This window comes from Puccinia triticina, chromosome 11A (genome assembly GCF_026914185.1).
Source record: "Puccinia triticina chromosome 11A, complete sequence".
NCBI lineage: Eukaryota > Fungi > Basidiomycota > Pucciniomycetes > Pucciniales > Pucciniaceae > Puccinia > Puccinia triticina.
The window spans coordinates 6314738-6329241 of NC_070568.1; the positions used below are offsets into that span (position 1 = coordinate 6314738).

General features: G+C 47.3%; 3 protein-coding genes across 3 annotated transcripts; 1 reads left to right on the top strand and 2 right to left on the bottom strand.

The window, feature by feature from the left end:
- Positions 1-1835: 1835 nt before the first annotated feature.
- On the top strand, positions 1836-2887 carry PtA15_11A640 (uncharacterized protein; the record flags this gene model as incomplete). Its single annotated transcript, XM_053161570.1, has 5 exons — positions 1836-2233; positions 2333-2390; positions 2493-2536; positions 2636-2705; positions 2795-2887. The coding sequence occupies 5 exons, from the start codon at positions 1836-1838 to the stop codon at positions 2885-2887; spliced, it is 663 nt and encodes a 220-aa protein (XP_053025503.1).
- Positions 2888-3555: 668 nt separating this feature from the next.
- On the bottom strand, positions 3556-7984 carry PtA15_11A641 (uncharacterized protein; the record flags this gene model as incomplete). Its single annotated transcript, XM_053161571.1, has 13 exons — positions 3556-3960; positions 4036-4181; positions 4243-4676; positions 4740-5154; positions 5225-5330; positions 5407-5562; positions 5660-5908; positions 5976-6077; positions 6160-7229; positions 7317-7476; positions 7562-7674; positions 7752-7838; positions 7906-7984. The coding sequence occupies 13 exons, from the start codon at positions 7982-7984 to the stop codon at positions 3556-3558; spliced, it is 3522 nt and encodes a 1173-aa protein (XP_053025504.1).
- A 2186-nt stretch (positions 7985-10170) lies between these two features.
- On the bottom strand, positions 10171-11885 carry PtA15_11A642 (uncharacterized protein; the record flags this gene model as incomplete). Its single annotated transcript, XM_053161572.1, has 3 exons — positions 10171-10193; positions 10265-10973; positions 11067-11885. 3 exons carry the CDS (start codon positions 11883-11885, stop codon positions 10171-10173), a joined length of 1551 nt encoding a protein of 516 aa, XP_053025505.1.
- Positions 11886-14504: the final 2619 nt, after the last annotated feature.

Genomic DNA, 14504 nt, shown 5'->3' on the forward strand with positions numbered 1-14504 from the left:
TTAATAATGATGGTGGACAGCTTCCCAACGTGCCCACAAGCGGCAGGATAAGTTATCTGTGGATATGAAGAAGATGATGATGATGATAAATATGTACAATCTGAGTAGCCAGTTTTAGACTGTTCTACAAAAAAGAAGGATTAAGGAAAGGATTCGAATATTTATTTATGCAATTATCGAAGTATCTAATTATGAGCTCTAGCTGGTGTGCTATGATATGATACTCCTGGCGAATCCGGAGAGAATATGACGTTTTATGGTGGTAGAGCTTGGCCGTCTGGCGAGCGAGGTTGTGCGCTGTTCATTAAATGAGGGCAAGGTGCGGTGCTGGGTGTACTGAGTGAGGCAAAAGCTGAGGAGACACTATAAAAAAAAGAATGACGATAGGAATGAATTCGAAGATGTGGGTGGGCTTCCGGAATGAAAGTAGGTAAATTTGGGCGCCAATGGATCCCAGGAGCTCCAGGAAAAGCAGTGTGGTATGGAGTGAAGCAGTTGCGAGCAGTACTTCAGTGGGGCCCAATCAACACTGAGCAATGAGGCTCAACTCGATGCTTTCTTCTCATCCTCCACTCAACTTGGTCCAGCTTGGCTCCATAGATAATTAACTCTCGGTTCGGCTCGGTTCGGTTTTCCTCATCTTATGTTGGTCTCGATATTTACATATTGACATTTGCCTGGCTCCTCGTGAAGGCGAATCGTCATAAGGGTGGACGTTTATTAAGCCTGACTTGATGGCCGGTGTGCACTCGAAAGCTCCCTGCCATTATCATACGAGCGAAACGATCCGCCGTTCTTGGGAGTTATTTTCCTTCTTCTCACTAATCGTGGCAGTGTGATCTTGAAAAAGGACCCAGTTGGTGTATCACGAGAGAACGCGAAGATCGCTCCCAAAAAGCAAGATTAGTAGGCAATTGGGAGAAAAAAACGACCATTAGGCTTCCGCTTTTATCGGCGGACCGTGACCTCTTCTTTTTCCCGCCGGGTAAAGGATTCTGAGTACAAAGGCCGAGGGCCGAGGCAAGCATAAGGGTGCATTCTACAAATCACTCTGTTGCATTCACTGCCTTTATTAACCGCACCGACAGAATGGTGGTCAGGGGGCGGCCCGTCCGGCCGCTTGTCGGACGTGGCGGTCCGCAAAGACGTCGGACAGCCCTGTCCGAGCAGTCAATAGGCGTAGAAAGTGCTCGGACAGACGAGTCTGACTCGGACCGCCATGTACAACAGGCCGAACAGGCGACTCCGAGGCCTCTACAACAAGTAAGTTCCGGTAGGGATGACTTGGATTGACTTGGATTGATGGACTTGGGTGAGCTTGGATGTAATTTTGGTGGCCGCAGGTGGCCGCCGCGCTAGAGCTTCTGGTTGAATTCTTAAGCACATCTCGCCGATTGGCTAACGCAGCCTAGCATCACATCACCGGGCCGGAGCACTGCCACCGGGGCGGTCAACCCGGCCCTGGTAGTTTATTCCCGAAAAGATCTGCTTCATGACCGGCACATCTCGCTAATTGCTGAGCATGTCCTGACATTGCTCAGCACTTCCACCGGGCACCAAGCACATAATGTAGATCATTCCGGAAAAGATCTGCTCAAAGAGCGGTATTTTTATTCGTTGGACAGGTGATTATTAGGGGAAATGGGCGAGTGAGAAGCTCTCAATTGAGCTTCGGAGGACCGCCTGAGTCAAGAATGCATGCCTGTCTCTTGTGGTTATAAATACATTCCCATCCTCGTACCAATCCCACCTTCTGCCTCAAGTTAGCACGATCCCAAGGACGCCCTGTGGCAAGAACTCGCCGCTTTGAACCTCGCACAGTTACAAGTCAAAACATGATCTGCGTCAAGTTTACCTACTTGCTTGCCGCCTCATCCCTGCTCGCAGTTGCCTCCGCCGAAGAGAGTAATGCCCCCAAAGCTGAGGCCGTAGAAGAGAAGTACGTTTACGGCGGGGTTTCAGCAGGCGGCCTTCGCACATCGTACTGTGGAATCGGCTGGGGGGTGCCGGTCACATACAATTGGATGACCGGCTCTGGGGCGGTGAGCGCATTCACCGTCATTCAGCGACCGCGTCGTTGGTTCAAGGACATAGGGGATTCTGCTCTCAGTACTAGCCGCCGCTCGCTCAGCATCGAGCCCGAGAACCTCTCCCGTCGGGACGATTCCAACACTGTCCACTGCAAAGACAACATTGGCCATGTGGACCACTTTGTGGTTGCAGACTGCGTCAAGTAAGTCATCCAGCCTTTGAGAATTGTACCATTTTTCCTTCTTCCTCATAGCATCGAGCATCGGGGACCTATTGACACAACTTATGCACCTTTGCTCAGAGCGGTAGAGTCACTGGTTGCGAAGAAAACCTCATCCGCTGCTTGCGGCACATGCAGCGTATGTTTCTTAGAATGAACATTTCGCAAATAACCTCATCGAATTTGTGGAACAATTACTAACCAGCCAATCGTGCTCTTCTCTTCACTAATATATCCACAGGCCAAACTAGTCACCCCTCAAGGGCCGGTGGCACCTTCCAAAGCGTGAGTTGCACATGGAATCATCAGTTATCATCAGTTATTTGCCAACACGATGATTTACCAATAAAAAGGTTGTTTTCATGTTCCACTTCTTGCTTTCAGTCCCGTCGATGAATTGAAAAATTTGGCCATCAGCACCTTACAGGCCTGTGGTGCCAATAAGAGCTCGGCTGTGAGTGACCAAAGACATTTAAATTCAGAACGAGCCTTTTAACTAACGGCATCCATGTCGATCTTGTTTGCCTCTCTTTCGCTCTCCAGCCAGCGCGTCGAAGTCCTGCCGATGTGAGTGTTGCTGGCGACCAACTGGTTGCAATGATCTTCCAAAAAGGCAACGGTCAAACGTGTGCTTGAACACTGTGAACGTATTTAATTATTATGTAGCCATCCTCCCAGTTGGGCTTTCTTCGGCATTGACTCTGATTTATCCATGTAACCGAACCATGCTTTATCAACATATCATCTTTTTTTTTTCTTCCTCTTCAACTGTCTGCAATCCAAATCTTTTTATTTTTCTCAGTGCCAACCCAATCATCAAAGCTGTAGGTAACCCATCGGGAGCTTTCACCTTGACATGACCTACTCAGTCGGAATACGACGCAGGGAATAACGATGAAGTTGGGTTATTAGATATCATTGTACGCGAGCGCGTTGGGTCTGTTCTTGCAAGGGTTTTCCTCCAAATATGGGACGTATCCGTGACAATCAAATCAGGTTTCAAATTGGATAGTGAAGGAGAAAAGTATCGACTACATACATACACAAAATACGTACAATGTTTTCTATGTGATTTGTTCTTGAAGCTAAAAAATGACAACATTTTGGGCGATCGCTTCCTTTGGATAGCTAAGAGGGGGAAGAGTGGCTGAGAGAAATGAAATGGCGTGAGTTTATGTTATTACTGCTGAAAAGTCATTGCAACATCAATTCATCGTGATTGAGCGATTATTAAGACTGTCGCGAACTAGGAATCAACTTCCGGTACCATTTGTAGCTTTAATCAGATTACGTCAGGGCGGGAATCAACTTCCGGGTCGGTATTTTTGGAAGGCAAGTTTGACATCGTCGATTCCGAACTCAAACTTGGGAACTCCGCCCTTATCATTACCGCCTGACGTGCCGCTTTCAGCTGGATTACTGTAACATTTCTCCAAGAGGGCCTGCCAATCACCAATCAATCTGATCAATTCCTTTTCGCAGGCGCTCCAGACGGTCTCCATGACTACCGAATTCTCAGCTGATGGATTTGCGACATCTGAGAAGTGTTTGTCGACCCGTTTACTTAATGTTTCGATGGATTTTTTGATGTCCTTTTTGTCTTGGGTCGAGATTACTCGTTTCAGTGATGTCTTGGTGTATTGACTATGTTGCGGGATTTGGCTAGGTTCCGTAGTTCGTAGCAGTTCATCTATCCCCTGGAAATAGTCCTGTTTGCTCGAAGTACTTGGTCAGTAAATCTGCTAACCCATAGATGTCAACTTGGAAAGGGCCAAAGCACGAACAATAAAACGAGCCAGTGGTCGTCGAAGCACCAGTCGGATATATAAAGCCAGATTGTGATCATACTGCTCTTTTGCTTTCTCCAAAGAAGCTTTTAAGGCAGGTGCATTGATCTTGGACACCGTTGTCACAAAGTGATGCATGTTCTCTAAAAATGGGAAACAATTTAGAAAAAATCAAAATAAGAAATTCAGATCAATTCAATTTACCTATGATAAGTGTATGATAATTTAGCCGATCCTTGTCGCGATCTTCTTGACTACCACCACCAGCGTTCGCAGCAGGATCCCCCTCACTTTTAGCCATTGTTTGTAGAGCCTCAAACATAGACTGGCTGATCTGTTCATAGAGCTGATCGACTAGTTTTCGCGTCGGACAATCAGCCGTTTCTCCGAATTCCATCTGACGTTCCACCCTCAAGACAAAATCGGGAAACGTGGATATGAAGGATACAACTCCTTTCCGTTTCTTGACTGTCAACCTGGTCGTTTCGATCGCCTTCAATTGTTCTTTAATGTTTTGTTCGAAAATGTTTAGCGACCTTTTTTGCTGAACTTCCAATATCTTGTTGAGAAATTCGCTCCGCACAAGGATATCTGATCCAATAACCAAATCTAGCGCCATCATCACACTGATAATCTGCCTGAAAAGCAAGGTTGACGTTTAGTTTTGTAAGATGAAAAATAAAACTACAGGCTAAGCTCACATGGGATCCGCGGCTACCATTGCTTCAACCCATTCCTTCATCTCTCCAGGTAGGAATCCAAATATCAAATCCATAACGCTTAGGATATCATTGAATTTGCTGTTGACCATAGCTGTCTGCATCAGGTTGACGGCCGCACGCTTGAAATAGCCTTCCAAGCCAGAATAGCCGGCGTAAGTGATCAAGCCATCTCCGTCCTCCGATCCGGAATGGACATGTAAAAAATCGATGACAAAGTTTTGTTCGCGCTGAACGTGAGGAATCAACTGGATCAAAAACTTGTGTAGCGCTTCACCAGCCGTTAAAACATCTGTCGAACTGTTGGCATCTTTTTTATCTCGCTTCTCAAACTTTGAGAGGGGGTTTCGAGGGACCATCATTTTTGGAGTTGTTGGAGAAAGCTGGGCTGCGAAAGCTGAAGGAGAAAACTAGCGTTTATATGCGATTAAGGTTTGGATTTCTTCTTCAATGCTACTATCACTTACTAGCTTCAAGTTCTTCTTCATTGGGTTTCCGAACTTTGTTGCGAAACATCGACATTATTTCCGATATTTCTGTTTTGTGTAGCTCACTGGCAGTAGTAAAGTATGACTGTGGTATGGATGTTAGTGTTTCACATCCTACAAAGCTGTAGGTGTGTCGAGTCAGGGATGATAGGTTACTCAACTGCACATAGTTGTTGGTATCTGACCGCATCAATCTCCTTTGTGAACAGTGTCAAGCCACAATATCGCTCTAAATATTTCTCCATAGATGAATGTAAAGGCAGCTTCAACTCATTTTTTAACTTGATATTATTCTTATCATTTAATATCAACCCGGCCTAATGATTTGACAATTAAATTATGCGAGATCGTGATGAGCGAAAGCGTATCGGCGTCTTATATTTGGATGAGAGGAGTTATGAATAACAAACTGACCTGATATTTGAACATCACGATGAGGAACTCATAAACACGTTTGCAGAACTGTTGAGCATTTCTTTTGTATTGCTCTACCTTATCGTCCGAAGCAGCAGCCACAGCCGCGACGTTGTTCATGTCTCTGACGGACAAAATGGCCTTGTAAAGACTGGTCGCGGCCTTCTCAAGCTGGTCGATCCCTTTTTGGCTATCGAGAGGTTCTTGGGTAAGTGCATCAAGGGCAGTATCAGGAATGCGAATAGTTTGCTAATGAAAACGATGGCATCGGTAAATCATTTAAGGTGGTTGTTTTTAAAAGACTTTCTATACGGACCATTATATCTTCAATCTCTTCTAACAGAACTCGTTGATTTGAGATTTGCACTTGTAAGCCTCGGTTTTGACTTTCGATGTGAACCACGTCCTCGTCAACCATCTTCAATTGACCCGCAATTGGTTGTGGGGAAGAATAATGCGGTCAATGCGGATACCAAGGTAACTAGACACAAAGAACTCACGTTTAGCTGGGTACGATAAAGACTCAATAATGCCTCCATCTTGTCTAACTCAGCCAAGCTCTCGTCGAGATGTGTAACAATTGTTCCAACCCGATCATCATTCTCAATGATAGCATGGATTTCGGCTAGTTCTAGGGCTTTTAATTCTGTCATGAGCTGATCCTCGATCTGGCTAACAGACTCAGCTGCACCATTTGACGAGATTGCACGCCATTGGAATCCCTCTAAGATTTCTTCCACATTAGAGAGTACATCGGGTATGGCAAGATCTGATTCGTCTGACGGTTTTACAGCCTTTGGTTTGTCAGACGTTGCCGAAGGCGTATGTGGTTTTTCGCCTAGGAGCGATTCACGAGAGCGAAACGCGCTTTTAGCTGGTGGCGGCCGTGCTGGTTTTGACACGGACACTGAGGAGCTAATATCCTGTTCTTCGTCAGCAGTAGAGTGGCGCGAAGGCTCCAGTGTTTCAGCAGTCGGCGGCCGTGGTTCCTTGGTTGGATACCTGTCTTGATTGGGTCTTAAAGGGGAACTGATTATTCGATTGACAGCAGGACTATCTGGGGCTGTGGGAGTGGTGCGAGAGTGGGAGCGATGGTTCAATGACAGGCCAGCCATCGAGATTTTCGGACGGGTAGCCTTGCGGGGTGAACCAGGTGAGCCACCAATACGGCTCTCCTCTTCACCTGAGGTTCGAGACTGCGTTATAGAAAGCTTGGGACTTGGAATGGGAGATTCGATTCCGGAGGAGAGCTGGGGGGCATGGTGTGCCCGACGCGATGATTCAGCATGGGAAATGGCAGCGGGGCTGCTAGTATTGGTGAAGTTTGTGGCAATTGATGGGGCTGGGGTAGCGTAAGACGGGGCACCGCGAGAAGAGATAGGAGTGGAAGAAGGCGACGAAGATTGAAAGGATGCTTGAGGGACAGGTGAAGGACGGAGGGTCGATGAAGGCTGTAAAGGGTTGGGTGAAGTAAGCGGGTTGATTGGTCGACCCCTGGCACCAGTGGTGTTGGATGACTGGGCGGAAGTGACGGGGGACGAGGGTATAGGATTCGAATAGGCGGGGGTAGCTGAAGTGAAAAAAGTGTGTAAGTCAGCTGGTGCCTAGATCAGGAAGTGCCGGTCGAGATGTGGTTGAGACAAAGATATTGACTAACAGTAGTCGCCATTTGGAAGGCCGATCAGCTGAGGCAATTCACCCTTGGAGTATTGCCTGAATGATCTAACGAGCACGTCGACGAATTTGTTCCGTTCATTAACATTCTCAGCAAGCCAGGTATAAGACCTTTGGCCGATAATCAAGCGGAACGCAGATTCCTAGTCGATGGTCATATTGGTGAGATCAGCGTTGGATGGAATGTAGCAGCGTACAGCAAGAGATCGATACAATAGTCAGACTAACATCAAGCACCTCAACGGTTCGAAGATCAATGATATCCCAAGTTTTTCCGATCGAAAATGATCCATTGGTATTGCGCTTTGATTTATGGAGAAAAACACGAGCGGTGGTACCAACTAGGGAGGCAGAATACCGTCAGAGGATAAGTAAATAATAAAAATCATGAAAAGAACAGTTGACAGAAAGCACATACCAGCCAGTAGGATATACCTCGGCTTTCGTTCACCGTTAGTTGAAACGTCCTCCCAAGTTTTACAATGAGAAATATACGTCTGGCCGGCTGGATTGATCAGGTGGGAGAAGCCGATTAGCTGTGGTGTTTTCTGAGGCTATCCAAGGTGACTCACTTTGTCCAGCACTGCCCTTGGAATGAGGCGAGAAGAGCGAAGCGATTATTGAGGAGCGAATGACATCGATATCCGACATTGAGGCGAGGTCGAAGCAGGCAAAAGTCGAGCGCTCCAAATTCAAGGGTCAGGACAGGTCGCGATCGAGGAGAGTTTGCCGTTGACCCGCATACATCCTGTTACAGTAGAAGCATATGACATCATCTGGCATCACACCACTCACTGCACACCACCCTACACCCCCCGGCCCAAAGTCCCTGCCTGAGGCTTCGCCGGAGGGACTTCGTCCTATCAGGAATTCTTGCGTGACAATATTTTGAGGGATGTAACAACAAGCGGGCTGAAAGATCCGAAAGTCACATACCAGAATTCCTATCCCTCCGGCGAAGCCTCAGGCAGGGACTTTGGAAAGTTTGACCACCCGGTACCGAGCACAAGTTCAAGGAAATCAAAATAAATATGAATCACTAACTTGACACAAGTCCCCCCTGGTGGGAGGCTCACTGTGGCTGGCGGCAAAGCCGCCCCTGTATTACTGCAAATTTTACGCGGGAGCAGAAAGTTTGTTTGACTGGGAGGTTTTAATTTTTTTCAACTCCTCCCCCAGCCTCTCCACAGTTCTGCCCCAGGTGAAACTTATACTACATTATTTTATCTACAATTTTGTCTACTCATATTTCCTCTATCACAATGCATTGACCTTCAATATATATATTTTTTTCTTCAAAAAATGATGAATATTCAAGTTTTTCAATGGTGGCTCCACCGGATTGTGAATCTGGGAATCATTTTTTTGGCTACAGTACAAGACACATAAGTGGCTCAAATTCTTCACACGGACAGAACCTACAACTTTAAGTGCTCAGATTTTTCTTATCATTTTTGCCCTATTGTGAAGCAGATCCTTTCTGCTCCTGCTTGAATCAAGAGATGAATTATAAGCCTCTTCTCATTCTGGTTTCAAGTATTGCATGTAAATCCGCTTAAGCTTGAACATCTTAAGATTTTCAGTGGGCTAAAGTTATGGCTTTCCAGTCCCAGCACCGGTAAAGATTGGTTTTCTGTCCAACACAGCTCCAACCTTGTGACATCACCCCCTTATTATTGCCAACCAAAAAAGTTATTAAAAACTGAACTGAGATTTCAGGATGAAATTAAAATAAATCTTTTGCCAGACTTCTCATCTTCTTCTTGAGAATAAGTGTATCCCACAAATTCAAGTTACGTGATGTAGCACCACAACTATTTATATTCTTTAAATAGGACTGTGGAGGTTGATACAGAAAATCTCAACCTTCTTACAGACTCAATACAAAAGATTCATGTTATGCTACCAGAAGCAAAGCAGGAGGTGGGTGGAGTCCATGGGGCCCGCCTATGTCTTTTTTGGCATATTTTGAGCTACATAATAATATCCATTTCCTGGGATGTGAGTGAGAGACTGAGAGTCTCTCTTGGAGGCACCGTGTTCAACCACCAGGGCCAGAGCAGCCACAGATCCATTCAGCTACTTGGGCAGTACAAACACACAGGAAAATTGAAATTTTAATAATTTATTGACAGTGGAGTACACAACCCGGGTGGTCTGTCTAGCGCAGAAGATGTATAATAATCAGGCCTTCTGGATGGTTGATTTGGCTGAAGAGGTTTCCTCCGGGAAGGTGGGGCAAATGTGAGGGCAACATTTTCCCTGCCAAAGCCCTTCCTTCAAAGGTTTCCGTCTCGCTCAAGGGGCACTTCACGCCAGTCCAGGCCACAGCAGGGCCCTCTAAATCATGGTACTTGAATTAAGGTAAGGAGGCAGATAGCACAGCAGTGACCCACATATCAACTGTTAGCAGTTAAGTTTTTCTTGTGGTGTGTGAGAGCTATGTACCCAAGTGTGCTATTTGATGAATAGCGCACCAAATCTGGGCTGCTGCCAGTTTATGTGTTGATTCAAGTGTCACGGTGCTTTAGTTTCAGTGTGTTATGGATAATTGCCTTCTTTTGTCCATGTGACAAAAAGGTACAAAAAAAGCAAGCAAGGAAATGTATGACAAAGGAAAACCAAAACACAACATGCAAAAAGAAGACAAATGGAGGTCTAATTTGAGTGTAAGTAAGTATTTGGCTGTACACGTGTGAAAAATGGTGTATGTATTTTCTTGTAATGGACGAGAAAGAGTTGGGAGCTTTATTTGAGGATCAAAATTTTGTGATTGCCAATCCCCTGCGACTCTCTTGAAATCGGAGATGAAATCTTGAAATCTGAGTCGATCCAGATCATTGCAACAATGGATCTCGATCTGCAAGAAGACGAGCGGTCAATTAAAGACTTTCTCGAAAAAGGGAAAAAGATAGAAGAGGAGGTACGTACAATGTTTCTGGTTGTTCCCGCTAGTGCAGCCAACTCTGGTTTGGAAGAGTTGACGCTTGTGAACATCCTTGAAGGTCCGAATGTGGTGGCCTGCCATCTTAGCTTCACCGGCATTACGTGCCTTGATGACCAGATCCTGGGGGTTGTTCTTTGATGCCCTGGAGTTGAAGTTGAGGCCAGCGCCGCGGCTAGGGATGAGGGCCTGACTAGCGAGCGAGGCCTGTTTCGAGTTAGGTCGACCGGCAAGTCTGGGTACGAGGACCGAGGAGGCCTCTGTGTGGTCCGTGAGCGCCGACGGCGTGCCGGCAGGGGAGGAAAGCACGGCGAGCCGGGTGATCAGATTGATGTTCCGGTTCCCCGCCTGAGTCGACTGCGAGCCCACCGCGTACGGTAGGAGGTTCTGCTTGTAGATGTACCGCAACGACCGATGACCTAGCCGGACCCCGTTCGGGAGGACTAGCTCGAAGGCCGAGTCGCCTAGGACGGCCTGCCGCTCCTCCGGGAGCGAATCGTCGTCTTCGTTGTCCGCTACATCCGACGACTCGCTCGTCATATCTTCCCATTCGTCCTCCTCAACCATACTCGAGATCCTGTTCGCCTTGGCCTTGTTCTTGATCGGCTTCAGCTTCTTGTACGACGCTCGATAATCAAAGAAGTCAGAGTACTCTAGCCTTTGCTCTTCGGTATCCCAAGCCAGCTTGCAATGATTCTGAGAATAGAACAAACCGGCAATGATTTAGTATGAAGAGTGTAGTATGTATGGATGTGTGACTGATATCAAGCAAGTAAAAACAAAAAATACTTTATCACACATGTGTTTGCGGACGCTTTCGAGTCCTTTGCGGGTCAATGAGGCGTGATCTTGAGGGGCATGGTCGGCGGTGATCTTACCACCGAACCCAGTGCCGCAGTAGAGACAGACGTTCCAGACAGCTATCGTTTCTGCGAGATAGGCAAGGAGGCCGGGCCTATCGACGAGGTATTCCTGGTCGGGTAGGAAGAAGCCGTGGGTGCGGAGCATGTGGGTGAGGGCCTGGTCTGGGTCGGCGAAGCGGACCGAGCTCGAGCGGGGGCAGAAAAGACATTCGTTTGGCTCGATCCGCGGCGCCTGGGCAATCCGCAGCTCGATCAGCCGCTCCAAGTCGGCCTTCTTCTGTTCAGATGGGCTTGCATCTATTTCGATCTTCTCGGATAGGTCGAGGCTGTCCAATTGGGCTATCGGATTTGAGGAGTTCTCGGCTAGATGTCCGATTTTAGTTTGTTGGTGTTTGTTTTCTTTGGGTTGTTGATTGACGGTCTGATGGTGCTTCTTGCTGACCAGATGGTTGTTTTGGGCGGCCAGAGTATTAAATGACTTCCCGCAGGGCTGACACTGATAGACTTGGGGGCTGGATTGGAGGCTGGTCGGTTGTTGTCCGTCCTGAGGATCGTTGTTGAACTTCTGGTTGAAGGTCTTCAGGTCGACCGGACTGAGGCCTGCGACTGATCGTTTTGAGTTGTATCGATGCAGGTCGGTTGTGTAGTGAGCTCGCTGAGTTTGGGCAGTGGTGAATGCGAGTCCACATGACAGACAGGTGTAGGGGTGGCTGAGCTGGATTGGTGGCTGTCCTGGGTTGTCCATTGTTGTTTGTGGGTCTCGGCAGCTCCGGGCCGCCCTGGCAAGACTTCCCCAAGTTGGATTCACCATATGCATATTGACCCGCGCATGAATAAAGGTCATTTTGCATAATGACTCCGCCAACTGTCGAGGCACTCCGGTAGCGGCCACCATCTGCCAACTTTGGGCTGACCATGCGAAAGCTGTTTTTTGGCCGGAAAACGACTTTCCTCACGGAAAACAGTTTCCCCTCGAAAACGTGTACCACAGCACCTGTTTCTGGGGGAAATCAGAACTTGTTTTTCGCTCAAAACAATCAATTTCCAGAAACAGGTCTGACCCTGTTTCTCATGTGTGTTTTCTTTCTGCTGAGCCCCCTCCAACCAAGACACCAGGGCCTCTCTCGGCCAATGCACCATGTGTACACCACGGAGCGCCCCCAACCGCGGTTTGACGTCGGACGCGATGTGGAGACGACCCCTGCGACCCCACCCTGAAGTTTTGGTGTCACCCGGAGCAGGAGTGATCGCCACCCGCGGTCGGCGCGGCCTCCCACGTGATTCTCACGTGCGGGGCCCGCGGTCGGCGAATTCCTCAAGTTGGCCCGCCGTGGGCGCCGCAGTCGGGGTCCGGTGAGCGCGTAACACAAATATAGCTTGCTACCAGGGTCGAACCCAGCACATCACGGCGCTCCAAGGGTCGTCGAACTACAGCTTGCTACAGTGCCCCCCACGACTTCTGAACTACCCCTACAGGGGGGTTCCAAATTTTGGAGATTTTTTTTCCAAAAAATCTTTTAAAAGTGGGCTGATGCTGGGCTCTTTTTGGCCCATTTTTTGATGCAAATGTCACATTTCACCAACCAGACCTGGTAACATGCATGATAATAGTCCAAAGTCATTCAAATTTCACTGGACCCGCTGCCAAGAGAGCAATGAAGAAATATTCTTCACATTGCCACATTCCAAAGAGTGTACTGATGGATATGGCAATCATCAATAACTAAGGAGGTACACATTTAAATAAATACCTACACCTGTAGTATGTATGTACATAGATAATTTAGTCTCTAAATACATAATAAATATTCTATAAGTCCATAGTACATGTCTATAGCCACATACTATGGTCTTAAAACCAGCTGTTCCAAATTTTGCATCTGAAAAAAATGAAACTTTTTTTTGAGGCATTGCACAGACTTCAAAGTTATATTTTTGAGTTCTCCTACGTCTGTAGGGCTCGAAAATGTATAGTTTACATGTGATACATGTCTGGTGACTTTGAACACATTGTTCAAAGTTTAATTTTTTTTTGCAGGTGCGGGGTAGTTGAGAAGTTGTGGGGGGCACTGTACACTTGACCGAGAGGCACCGGCCTTGCCGATTAAGACACCAAACATTTCTATGCTAATTGGTGGTTTATTGTTTCATATCGACCCCATTTCTCCAAATTTTGTCAGACAAAGTCTGCGGATTTGGACAAGACTCTTTTTTTTGTAATTTCTCACTTATGTAGCCTTTTTCCAAACATGGAAAGAGGCTCAGAAAACATGTTTTTTTTTTAAAACAAAAAAATCATTTCTTGGTTGGCCTAACGCGGGCTCAACCAGAGTACAACATTGGCGTGCTGCTCAGCGCCAGCCATGATTGCGTTGGCCCACCAGCTGAGTAAAGCTGGTTGGGCTCTTGTCATGCCCAACCAGCTTGCCCCGTGGGCACGCTGATCAGAGCCGGCATGGGTTGGCTGGGTTAGACACGGCTGACCCATCTGACCGCCCGCGGTGCTGGATGGGTCGGGTCAAGGGGGGCCCAACCAATCTTCAACACAATCCGATCCCGCGTTCGAAGTCTGGGTGGGCAGGTTGGCGCTTACCCGGGCCAACCTTTTGCCGACCGCGCCGTTGGGCCCACATCAACCCAAGCTTGAATTTGAGCGGTGGTGTATCAGTCTCTCTCTCATCTCGGACCGATGCAACATATTTATTGGTCCATCTCTCACCTCGGACTGACCCATGATCACCTTGGACCGAGCCAACAACTCGGTCCGTCTATCCTCCCAGACTGATATTATCAGTCTGAGAGGAATTCTCTCCTTCCTCTCCAACCGATGCAACTAGATTGGTTGGAGAGGAAGAGAGAGGGTTCTGCCACCAATACTATGTATTGAGTAGCTCTCTCCCCCTTCCTCTTGGACCGCTCTATTGGATCGGTCTGAGAGGAATCCTCCCCTTCTTCCTCTCTGCCCGATATACAATTGGTCCAAGAGGAAGAAGGGGAGTGTTCCCCTCAGATTGATACATTGTATTGGTCTGATGGGATCTCATCTTGGACCAATACACAATGAATGTATTGGTCTAGTGTTGAGGACCTTCCATCCCCCCTGGACCCATGTGTTATGTATTTATGTATGTACATACACAGTTTGGGCCGGGAGAGAAGTGCAGGAAGCCTGCAGTTGTGGTACACAATTATGGGAGGCTGTTTTTACCTCTTGATAAACTGAATATTGAAAAAAAGAAAACTGTTTTCCTCGCGCGGGAAAAACAGATTTCATATGGTACAGGCCCTAAGTCCCGCCTGAGGCTTCGCCGGAGGGACTTATGCCCTATCAGGAATTATCGCGTGAGAATTTTGGATATTTGAT